At 39.7% G+C, this 13,079-nt stretch overlaps 1 protein-coding gene across 1 annotated transcript in view; it reads right to left on the bottom strand.

Moving 5' to 3' along the window:
- Positions 1-13,079, bottom strand: part of ARSB (arylsulfatase B) — a 256,033-nt gene that overhangs the window by 231,314 nt on the left and 11,640 nt on the right. Inside the window, exons 2-3 of the mRNA XM_006875191.1 lie at positions 5,805-5,991; positions 149-339 (exon numbers count right to left, since the gene is read on the bottom strand). Of these exons, the coding sequence (XP_006875253.1) occupies positions 149-339; positions 5,805-5,991 (378 nt within the window). The remainder of the gene's footprint in view (positions 1-148; positions 340-5,804; positions 5,992-13,079) is intronic.

The following is a 13,079-nucleotide window of genomic DNA, read 5'->3' as shown; positions in this document are numbered from 1 at the left end:
CTATGGGTCGGAATCGACTTGACGGCACTTAACAACAACAACCCTACTTTCGTAGATTTTTGTTGAAAGGGCAGTGGCTTTTCCTGGATTCATCTGAAAAAGTGTTATCTTAACTAGATTTTGATACCAGCAAAGAATCAAAACATACCTTGTCTGATGGATGGTTAGCTATGAGAGCTGTAGCCCTTTCAGTAAAGATGTTTGTTGAATACATATTTTTATATCCAGCTGCAACCTCTTCACCATCTCGAAAATCAAGAGCACACCGTGTGACATTCAGGGCATCAATGAATACACAGTGCTCATGGGAATAGTAATCTTCACTACCTAAGAGATATCCTGGAACAATAATGGAAGATGAAAGTAGTTAGCATAGCATAAAACTTGCTAAACAAACTAATGTTTCAGCATTTAATTGCCTAATGCAATTGATTACCTGTGACAAGGCTAATCAAATGACAAGGCTAATCAGAGTGCCATTTCTTAACATCTCTATATTTGATAGGTGAAGACATTAAAATGCTTTTGTCTAAAAATCCACATTCTTTCCTCACTTAAATCTTTAGAAAACAAGCTGTAGCATATAACTGTCAACACCTATGGTTGATTCCAATTAAATGGGCTTTTAAAAAAAGATAAGGAGTCCTGGTAGTCCAATGGGCTAAGCACTGGGCTGCTAACCACAAGGTTGGCAGTTCAAGTCCAACATCTGCTCCATGGGAGAACTATGAGCCTATCTGCTCCCATAAAGATTTACAGTCTGGGAAAACCTGTGGAACAGTTCCACTCTGTTCTGTAGGGTCACTGGGAGACAGAATCATCTGAAAGGCAATAAATTTGGGAGGATTTAAAAATATATATATAAGATTAGAGTTCACATTCAGTAATAGTAACGTAACATCTTCGTCATTGCAAGCTATCTAATGGCAAAAACAATATATGGCTAATGTGATATATTACAAGTTTGTGCATGATCATGTAAATTAACATAGGATTCAAATAATGTTATTCTTGACGTTCTGAAACTGGCTTCAAGGAAACAGTATTAGGAGGAGTCATCTCTAATTAGACACTGACACCCACTGGTGGAAGACACAAACCTTTCCAAAGAGAGGATCTCTAGACATAGTAAAAGAATCAAAAGATCACACAAAATGGCGACACTGAAAAGAGACCTTCCTACCTACACTGACCTCAGTTTCTCCCCAGATTTAAATGCTATCAACTGCCCATTCCAAAATGTAGACTTAAAAATAACAGAAAATCGTTTTCTCAACAGCCAGCAAAGGTTCTGTATTTTCAAATAAGCTGTGCTTGAACCAAAATGTGTATAAACTGTTGAATGGAAAACTTGATTTGCTCTGTAAACTTTCACCCTAACCACAAAAATAAATAAATAAATAAAATATCCTACTGCCGTTTAAAAACAAAGTGTGCTAAATATTTTATGATTCCATTTATTTGAAATGTCTGGAATAGGTTATCTCTAGAGACAAAAAAAAAATAGATCAGCCATTTCCTAGAGCTAAAGGGAGTCCTGGTGTGGTTCTGTAGGATAAGTACTAGACTGCTAATCACAAGGTTGGCAGTTCAAACCCACCAGCCACTCTATGGAAATCCTACACAGGGTCACTGTGTGTAAGGACGGAGTCCACTGCATTTAACAACAACAACAACAGAGGGACTGGAGGGAAATAAGGAGTGACTGTTAATGAGATAGGAGCTTCAATGTTGGGATGAGAGAAATGTCCTAAAATTAGGTTGTTTTGATGGTGGCACAATCCTGTGAATTTGTTAAAAAACACTTTAACTGGGTCAACTGTATAGTATATGAACTAGACCTCAAGAAAGCTGTTAAAAATAAATAAGGTGTGCTGGACTCTTATCTATTTCCTCAGAAACACCACTTACTAACCTAAAAATTAGGGTGATAAAAAGGCCCAGTCCTTTTCCAGTCTTAAATTTTCCCTATATTCACAACTAAGAGTTTTACGTAGCATATATAATAAATGAATTCATTTTTATTTAATTACTCCTTTGCCATGATCCAATAAACTCAAAGTCCTAAATATAATTAGCACCTTGGTCTTAAGATAACTATTTTATATGATAAACTTTTATGCTATTTATATGACTAGACTGCACTTAACAACAACAACAACATAAAAGAGTAACAGAAATCAAATGTATACCTAATTAACATGCAATAAAGAAAGAAATGTATACATAAAAATAATTTCAGCCATTGTATGGGTGATTAGTAAAGTCAGGATACTCAGACTTAGGGTGTAGTGGTTTTAAGTGACTTAAATTGGGCTTCCAACCACAAGGCTGGTGGTTCAAACCCATCAGCCATTCCAAGGAATTCTACTCCTATAAATGTTTACAATAATCTTGGAAACTCTAGGGAGCAATTTAATCTGTCCCATTGGGTGTCTAAGAATCAGAATTAACTCAGTAGAAGTAGAATTTGGGGTTTTAGTGTTAGGGGATCACTTTAGGTTCTTTATCTGTAAAGGTAAACTGTTTTATACCACTTGAAAGAATATGTACATAGAATATACCTGATTTTAAATGTGCTGTAGTGGCGCTGTGGGATAAAGCACTGTACTACAAGGTCGGTTTGAATCACAAGGTCGGTGGTTCAAACTCACAAGCTGTTCCTTGGAAACCCTATACAGAGTCACTATGAGTCTGAAACAACTCAACAGCACTTAACGACAACAACAAATTATAAATACTTTTAAAATATTATATATAGGAGGTTTCTAGAAATAGGAGAACTATATTTATCTACATACTTGGTCAAACTTATACCAAGCAACCCTATGATAATGATATAGAGATTTTCATTGTAACAGTGATTCACAAATTTGAACTGACATGCCAGACTTAAAGAAAAATAAGAGCCAATGCTCTCTGAGCCATCAGAAAATCTTCTTTAAATGACTAAATCTCTATTTTATTTATTTAAGAAATAATCCATATAGCATACAATTCACCCATTTGAAGTATGCAGTCCAAAGGTTTTTAATGTAGTCACAGAATTGTACAGCCACCAGCACAGTCTGCCTGCTGCTTAACATGGCACTGTGGTAACCGTGATCATTGCTGCATGCCATCATACTCTCCTGTCTACACATCTCTCATTCTACCACTGCCACGTGAATGTGGGCTGTTTCTCTGTTCATCTCAATCTCAGTTAGGTTTCTTCATTCTCACAAAAGGATATCATTTCTACCCTCTGTCCAACTGAAGTTTTAAAATATAGAAATTGACTTGGAGAAAAGATTGAAGTTGTCAAGGACTTAAGTCTTCTTAGACTATCAACACTCATGGAAGCAGCAGTCAAGAAATCAAATGACGTATTGCATTAGGCAAATCTGCTGCACGAGACCTTTTTAAAGTGTTGAAGAGCAAAGATGTCTGCTTGAGGATAGAGGTGCGCCTGACCCTAGCCATGGTATTTTCAATAACCTCGTGTGCATGCAAAAGCTGGACAATGAATAGGAAGACTGTAAAAAAATTGATGCTTTTGAGTTGTAGTGTCAGAGGAGAATATTGAAAGTGCCATGGGCTGCCATAAGAACCAACAGATCTATGTTGGAAGAAGTGCAACCAGAGTGCTCCTTGGAGGTCAGGATGGCCAAACTTTGTCTCTCATACTTCAGACATATTATCAGGAGGGACCAGATGCTGGAGAAGGATATCATGTTTGGCAATGTAGAAGGTCAGAGAAAAAGAGGAAGACCCCCAGCGAGATGGATTGGCAAAGTGGCAGCATCAATGGGCTCAAGCGTGGCAACAATTGTGAGGCTGGCCCAGGACCGGGCAGTATTTTGTTCTGTTGTGCACAGTGTTGCTATGAGTCTGTACTGACTCAATGGCACCAAACAACAAAAGATGTTCAAACTGTTTATTCCTCTTGAATTTCCAAGATGACAAAGAGCTCTTCCACCCAAGTTCAATTTTTAGTAATTGTTTAAAGATACTGAGGCTATATGCACATTCATCAAGAAAAATGCCATTATTGATGGTGACTAGAGGGATAGGAGTGGGTACATGTGCTCTCAGGTCTGATATCTTTGCATCTTGGTTTTAACCCTGGATCCAACCAAGTATGTCAGAGCTGCGTGTTTCTACTACATTGATTTGCCCCATACACAGTCACTTTTACTGAAGTAAATTTTGGTGTTTTGGCCCAAGCATGAAAAAATATCTCAAAAATATCAATAAGAGCATTATTTTATTACTAGAATGATATTTTTAAGGATGCTGTCCACCTTACTTAGGAGGACCCAAAGGAGAAATTCCTCTTAGACCTGCTACTGCTATTGTGTGCCATCGAGTCAGTTCTGACTTATAATGACCCTGTATAGGATTTCTGAGGCTATAAATCGTTACAGAAGCAGAAAGCCTCATCTTACTCTCACGCAGCGGCTGGTGGGCTCAAACTGCTGGCTTTGTGGTTAGCAGTCCAACAAATAATTCACTAAGCTTGCAGGACTCCTAGCCCTAAGAGCTCTTAGACCTGAGAACGTCTTATTTTTCCTGAATGTCGCGTTTTCATTTATCTTACACAGAATGTGACTCTTACATAGACCTTTCCTTTTTTGCTTTGTACCTAATGAATCTTGGAGTTGAACATGAAGCCTGCATAAAACATTCCGTTTTCATTTTTGCTTGTAATTGAGAGCCATATAAATGTCTCATTTTTTTCTATTCACTGCATTTTTTTATCCTATTTATTTCTCAAATTCTTGTGTTCAGTGTATTTTCATTTTTGGATTATAAGCAAGTAAATGAAGAGACAGATGGGAGGTATGTAGGTAGCTTAGTAACTAGACAGAAAAATAAGTCAATATAAAAAGAACTTGACAGAAAGATAGCTAGCTACTGGCAAAATAAATATGTTGCTAATTAAGACATGATTCACAACATATCTGAAGAGGGCAAATCTTAAAACAAACTTTAGGTTTCATATTTTTGTTTTGTTTTGCTTGGTTTTTGTGTAGGATTATCAAGGCCACTAGTAATTTCTTAAGGAGCTCTGCTAGCGTAGTGGTTACAAATCAGGCTGCTAACCTCAAGGCCAGCAGTTTGAAACTAGCAGCTGATCCATGGGAGAAAGCTGAGGCTTCCTGCTCCTGTAAAGATTTACTGCCTTAGAAACCCCATACAGGATTGCTAGGAATCAGAACCGACTCCACAGCACATATCCACCACCACCACCAAATATTTCTTATTATTCCTTTTGAGCTTTGATATTTACCATTCCCATTTTTAATTTTGATCTCTTTTCCAACCTAGTGATTTCAATAATAAATGTCACAGGGAGAAAGATGCCAACGGAAAAGAGACTTCCTCCATTACCTCAAAGAAAACAAAACAAAATTTGAATACAGTATATAGGGAAAGAATATCCTGAACCTTTGTGGGAGAAACATAATCGTGTTGGGATTCATGAGTTTGTCTCCTGTCTTAAAGAAAAAAAACCAATGTTCACCCCCTTTTGACATAAGGTTCTCTGACAGTACCTGGTCTCTGGTGTGAAGGTTGTAATCTCTTCTAAGGGCCCAAGATGGTATGTAGCATCTGGAAAAGGGGAACAATTTCCTGGGGCTTATGCACACCATGCATTATTGACCACAGAGCCACGTTTAAGGAGGTAACATTAGAAAGTGGCCCCCTGTGGTGCTGACTGATTCACTTGGTGTTCCAGTTTCTAGTTATTTTATTTGGGTGTGTTTTACAAGATGACTATAGTCAGTCTGGGTTGTTATAAAAACGTGCATTTCCATTACCAAAGTAGGTATCAAATCCTCGGCGCGTTGGAAGGCATTCTTTCCGGTACATTCCCAGGTGCCATTTTCCGACCATGTGGGTAGTATAACCTGCTTCTTTTAGAAGCTGAGGCAGGAGTTTTTCATCCAAAGGAACACAGCTGGGCTGACAGGGCCAGATTATTTGGTGCTGTAAACCTGTGTGGATCTTGAAGAGAGAAACATGAAATTATGGGTGTTGAAACATTGTGAATAAACCAGCAAAGTGGTGCCTAATTTCTGGGGCATATTCATAGACTTGGATGTTTAACTCTATTCCTATACTGGTTTAAATATATTTCTGAAAGGCAGTTTGCTCACTAAATCAAATAAGAAAATGGGCATAAATAGGGTCTGGAAAATGAATAAAAGCATTCTAACAGATACTTCAACAAACGCTCTTCAAGGCATTATGTGAGGAACCATTAACTTAACTTTTTACTACCTACCTCAAAAAATTAACAAAAATATGAGGTATGAGTGAAAGTTTACAGGGCACATCATCAGCTTCACATTCAACCATTCATATAGCTTGTTTCATTACCATCAGGAAATGTTTTAAGTCCTCTTCACTTTCAGTAAGTAAGGTTGTATCATCTACATATCACAGGTTCTTAATGAGTCTCCCTCCAATCCTGATGCTACGTTTTTCTTCAAATAACCCAGCTTCTCGGATTATTTGCTCAGCATACAGGTTGAATAGCATGGTGAAAGAATACAACCTTGTCGCATACCTTTTTTTAATTTAAACCATTCCATGTTCCCATGTTCTGTTCGAACAACTGCCTCTTGGTCCAGGTACAGATTCCTCATGAGCACAATTAAGTAATCCAGAATACTCATACTTCACAATGTTGCATAAGACCTCTTTAAAGTGCTCAAGAGTAAAAATGTCAATTTGAGGACTAAGGTGTACCTCACCCAAGCCATGGTATTTTCAATAGCCTCATATGCATGTGAAAGTTGGACAATGAATACGGAAGACTGTAAAAGAACTGATGCATTTGAGTTATGGTATGAGAAGAGAATTATTAAAGTACCATGGACTGTCAAAAGCATAAACAAATCTATGTTGGAAGAAGTACAGCCAGAATGCTCCCTGGATTCTAGGATGGCCAGACTTTATTTTCATAATTTGGACATAATATCAGGAGGGTCTAGTCCTTGGAGAAGGACATCATGCTTGGTAAAGTAGAGAGTCAGCAAAAAAGAGTTTCTCCCCCGCCCCCAATGAGATGAATTGGCATGGTGGCAGCAGCAATGCAATCAAGTGTAGTAACAATTATGAAGTTGGCGCAGGATTAGGCAGTGTTTAGTTCTGTTGTGCATGAGGTTGCTGAGTCTGTACTGACTCAACAGCATCTAACAACAACAACTACTACTACTATTGAAGGTTGGCAATTCAGACCTAGTAATCTACTTCTGTAAAATTACAGCCTACAAGACCCTGCATGGCAGTTCTACGCTATCACATGGGGTTGCTATGAGTCAACGTCAACCTGATGGCATCCAACAAAACTATGTGCTAAACAGCTTTCTCATAAACTTGAACTTTGTCTTGAATTTTACCTTTTGTGTTTTTCCATAACAATACTTTAAAAATTGTACCTGCTATCTTTCCAAATCCTCCTTAAATAACTATATATAAGCTACTTTTAAAAACTTTTTATTGTGAATTGAGTGAAAATTTACAAAGTAGATCATCAGTTTTACATTCAACAAATCCTACTTTATTTCATTCACTGCAACCCCTCAATGTAACATCACATAATTCCACTTCCTCCCTGGGTTTCTTGTTTCTAATCTTCTTTCTGTCCCACCCTTCCACACTTTTTACTTGGATAAATACTGCCCTTTTGAACTTCAATGGTTGACTACATTATGGTGTGTGCATACCTCGGTAGGGTGTTTGTTTCCTCTCTATACCTATCTATTACTTGGCTGAAAATTGAACTACAAGGGTGTTTTCAGTTCCAGATCTGAAGGGTGGCCAAGAGCCATAGAGTCTCAGAGTTCCACCAGTCTCTCTCTAACCAGTATACCTGGTCTATTTTATGATTTTGATTTTGTTCCACATTTCCTCCCACCCTATTTAGAACCTCCTAATGCTGTACCATGTTTGGTAAGGTGGAGGGTCAGAGAAAAAGAGGAAGCCCCCCCTCCCCTCAATGAGATCGACTGGCCAAGGGGCAACATCAGTGGACTCAAGCATGGCAACAGTGTGAGGTTGGCCCAGGATTGGGCAGTGTTTCGTTCTGCTGTGCATGGGTTGCTACCAACTCGATGGCACCTAACAACAACAACAACAATGCTGTTCCACGGGAGAAAGATGAGGCTTTCTGTTCCCGTAAAGATTTACAGCCTCAGAAACCCTGTACGGGGTCGCTCTATGAGTCAGAACTGACTCCATGGCACATAACAACAACAACAATGTGATCCCTTTCAGAGCAGTTGGTAGTGGTAGCCAGCCACGATCTAGTTCTTCTGGTCTCAGGGTTATGAAGATTGAAGCTCACATGGTGCATTAGTCCACCGGACTGTTTCCAAGTGTATTCAATTTTCATCACTCCTCTTTTCTCCAGACCTCAGATGGCTGCTCATGAGCTTTTAAGATCCCAGTCACAACTCACCAAAGTAGGATGTAGAACATTGTCTTTGTGAACTATGTTGTCCCAATTGACCATGATCTCCCCGAAGACTATGGTCCAGAGCCCCCATGCCCAGTGACTCATCCCCACAAAGTGTTTGGTAAAGCCTCAGAAGTTTTTGAGGTCCTGGAATGGTGTTGTAGGGTAAGCACTGACCAGCTGATGACAAGGAGAGTGGGCATATACCCACACTATATAACGGTTGACAGAGGATATTTGTACATGTGTGTTTACCTTTGCTGCAAATACATTCATGAATGTGGTGAAGTATTCAGTGGACCAAGTTAAAGCAAAAGCAAAATTTATATTATGGGATACTCTCAACTCTCCCTTCTACCTCCATTCAGCTTGTTGGTGGTTCAAATTGACCAGCCACCAGCCACTCCTATACAGAAACCCTATACAGGGTCACTATGAGTCGGGACCAACTCAATGGCACTTAACAACAACATATAGGGTTGTTATGAGTCTGAACCGACTCAATGGCATGCTACCAGTAACTTATCCTTCCTTTCGACCCACTCCTGCTAACCATCAAAGAGTGTTTCTTTTACTGCTTGTTTTCTTGACTTTTGAAAATAGTAGTGGTTTCCTACAATGTTTGTCCTTTTGTGATTGACTCATTTTACACAACATAATCTCCAGCTTCACACGTATTATGAGGTATCACAGATTCATTGTTATTCTTCAACATTGAGTAGTATTCCATTGTATGTATTTACCATAGTTTGTTTATCCATTCTCCCAAGGATGGGCATTTTTAGGTTTGCCTCAATATAGTTTTCAAAACTAAAGTGAGTTTAAGTTTTCTACTGAGATATGTATGCCTCTCCTAGAAATCACTGCATACACATTTTGGGATATATGTAGATGTCTTCCATTGGCTCTCCAATCTACTCTGCCTTGTCTACCCTGTTCTCTACTCTATTAGGCTAATCCATGTGGCATCTGATTGGGCTCAGCCAATGAGAGAGAAGAAAGAGAGTGACTAGTCTCTGTCTGGATACATATCTCTAGTGAGGACCATTCTAAGAGCAGCCGTCACTTGACTGTCACCTTGTAGTTTCTTTCTGGTCATTGCCCCATATTTTCCTTCCTCTGGTCTAGGGATAGAAGCCACTTCACTGGGTTACTGGACCAAGAAGGTTACTCCACACATTCACATCTCTTAAAATATTCTTTTTATAAATAAACACTTCCTAAATTATCCTAATGTGAATATGCCATCTGTTTCCAGCTGGGACCCAGAATGATATAGGATATTACAATATCCAGGCAGGCAAACAATGCTCTCAATGAAAAACAGAACAAAACAAAACAACAACAAGCTCTGGTAGCGTAGTGGTTACGAATCGGGCTGCGAACCTTAAGGTCAGCGGTTCGAAACTACCAGCCGCTCCGCGGGAGAAAGATGAGGCTTTCTACTCCCGTAAAGATTTACACCCTCGGAAACCCTGCACTGGGTCGCTATGGATCGGAACCGACTCGACGGCACTTAACAACAACAATAATATATATACAAACATTGTTGTTATGTGCCGTGGAGTTGGTTTCGACGCATAATGACCCTGTACAGGGTTTCCGAGGTTGTAAATCTTTACAGAAGCAGAAAGCCTCAACTTTCTCCTGCGGAACGGCTGATAGTTTCGAACTGCTGACCTTGAGGTTCACAGCCCGATTCATAACCACTATGCTACCAGAGCTCCTTATACAAACACACCCCCTCTCAAAAAATAAATAGATAAAATCAAAGAATGGTTCTTTTCATGGTTACTGCTTGAAATTTACTCAATAAAAAATTGATCCCAGGCTCAAAACTTCACAATAGATACTAATTGACAAGGGAGCAAAATGAGTGATAAAGATAAAATTCTTTTATGGAATCCAAAAAACCCAGTGGAGAGAAATGTTGGGCACAATTTTTTTTTTTTTAATGGAAAGCTCATCTATCACATGCAGAGAATTAACCTCTGGTCACCAGATAGCACTGCCAAGAGAAAGTATGCTCTGTGATTTGGTTTCCCGGCACCATGGATACCACGCCAGGTGGTCAGCTGAAGCCTCCCTCCATGATCTGTAAGCACTGGGAGCAGGAAATTTGTTCTTTGCAGTTCCTGAGAATTTATTTGGCAGAGAACTTTTATGACATTCTCGGGAAGCGGAAGCTAAACTCTGGGTGACCGCCAAGAACATGTTTTTGGTCTGCTCAAACAGTATTTGAAGTAAGGAAGCTGTAATGTGTAGAGAAGCAGTAAACAGGCAAATGCCAAGCTGGTTCCAACTCAGCACATTAGTTTAGCACAGAGCATGCTTCATGGAGCAGGAAAATACACCTATACGGGGCACCAACAGGAATCAAAAGGGAAAAATAAGAATGCTAAGCTTCTATCACAGAGTTCCCTTGTAAATACAACAGATGTAAAACTAATTTCATTTTAACATACATCTACAATGCCCAGAGAATATATATGAATGGAGAAGGTCCCCACTCACAATAAACTTTCCAAGGGCTAGGTGAGCCACTGCTACACACTCATATATGGCAATAAAAGCGATTTCTCTCTTCACCTCAGTAGTGTAGAGATAACACCCCGTTAAACAGAAGGAGTCTTGGTGTGGTGCTGTAGTATAAGCACTCGACCTCGAGCTCAGTTGGAACCGAAAGGTTGATGGTTCAAACTTACCAGCCGCTCCCCAGAAACCCTCTACAGAGTCACTAGGAGTCAGACCGACTTGAAGACACCTAACAACAATCACTACAAACAGAAGGTCTGTCCTACCAATCTACTGTGTGGTGGAGGAACACATAACTTGAGTAAAATGTTTTTGTGCTGTACCTCCTGCTCCAGTAGTAAAAATAGGCTGTTCCATCCCTTTACCTGGCACCTCAGAAAGTCTAGAGGGAATTTCATGGCTCGAACGCAATCACCAAGCAGGCTAGTGGACAGCCAAAGGTTCAGAGTTTCTAGTTTATGACCAGTACACTACAGGTCTGAATCATAGTCAAGTACCACTCATGCCATCCTAGGGTTTATTGCTGGAGATGCCCCACAGAAGAACAAATCGATAGTGGAAAATCTGCTCCATCTCCCCTTGAGCCTTCTAAAAGTCGTCAGCTGCCCGTGCTGTGGAAGCCAAGAACTACAGAATGTGTATTATGTCCGCTAGGGGCCTGGGCTTGCCATCTGGCCTGGGCCCGCAGTACTAGGCTGTAGAACTGGCTGGTGTCACTGACAGTTTTAAGGGTCTATTTATTTTGGTGTTGATTAGTAAGAGTGCAAATTGCTAACTAAACCCACCAAAGGGATGCGGTTTGTAAAACGAGTAAACAAGCTAGGAATTGTTTCAGTGCCTGTCTCTGTCTGAATTATAAATCTAACTGAAAGTCCAAAATGAAAGGGGTAGAAAATGTGGCAAAAGCTGAGCTGTAGTAAAAGTGATACAATAAAGGAAACAAAAACAAAATATAATGGACAAGGTCAGAGAATAACAGCTTCTGTTCAAAGTGATTCTTTAATAACTCTCCTAAGTCAATCAACAACAAAACCCCCATCCACCACCTGAAATTTATTTCCTTATTTCCAATTGCTTTGGAGGTTATATATATACATATTGTTGTGGACAAGTGCCATGGAGTCAGTTCCAACCCATAGCGACCCTGTAATAGGGTTTCTGAGGAGTGACTGGTGAACTTGAACTGCTGCCTTTGCAGTTCAAACCAACTTTGAAGTCCAGCACATTAACCATAGCACCACACCATATATGATATACTGTAAAATTTATAACACATACTATGAAATATATATAAATAGAATTGTTTCCTTAAAATACATTTAAATATGCAGATTAAAGCCTCCAGACTCCTCTTGCCTTCTGGGAAAATGTCTCTGGAATCTTGCTGGGCTTGGGAAGGACACTTGGATTTAGCAAAATCAAAAGATCCATCTGCGCAGTCTTCTCCAGAACTCCCTGAGGTGCACACTGATGTGTTTTAGTTGTAAACTGATGTTATGGATTGAGTTATGTTCCACAATAAAATATGTGTCATAAATCCTAACCTCTACACCAGATATGGTAGCATAGTGGTTACGAATCGGGCTGCGAACCACAAGGTCAGCAGTTCAAAACTACCAGCTGTTTTGCAGGAGAAAGATGAGACATTCTGTTCCCATAAAGATTTACAACCTCAGAAACCCAGTACAGGGTTGCTATGAGTCCGAACCGACTCCACGGCACATAACAAACAAACCAACAACACAGGATAACATGCTGGATTGCAAGGTTGGTGGTTCAAACTCACCAGCCGCTCCTCGGAAACCCTATCTATTCAGGGTTGCTATGTATGAGTAGGAACCAACTCGATCGCACTTAATAAGAAGCATGTGGTTATACTCCTGCTTGGAAATGGGCCGTCTTTATTATGGCAATTATTTTAGTGTAAGATATAAAAGCAAGCAGAACAGAGATGGAGTAAAATAGATGCCAGGACACGTGGGCATCTCCAAGAACCAGGAAGCAGAAGCTGAAAAGGCAAGGACCTTCTTCCACAGCTGACTGAAAGCCTCTTTCCCTAGAGCTGGCTGCTCTGAATTTGGACTTCTAGCCTCCT

This window comes from Chrysochloris asiatica, unplaced genomic scaffold (assembly GCF_000296735.1).
Source record: "Chrysochloris asiatica unplaced genomic scaffold, ChrAsi1.0 scaffold00313, whole genome shotgun sequence".
Classification (NCBI taxonomy): domain Eukaryota; kingdom Metazoa; phylum Chordata; class Mammalia; order Afrosoricida; family Chrysochloridae; genus Chrysochloris; species Chrysochloris asiatica.
This window is presented reverse-complemented; position numbering and strand designations above follow the sequence as displayed.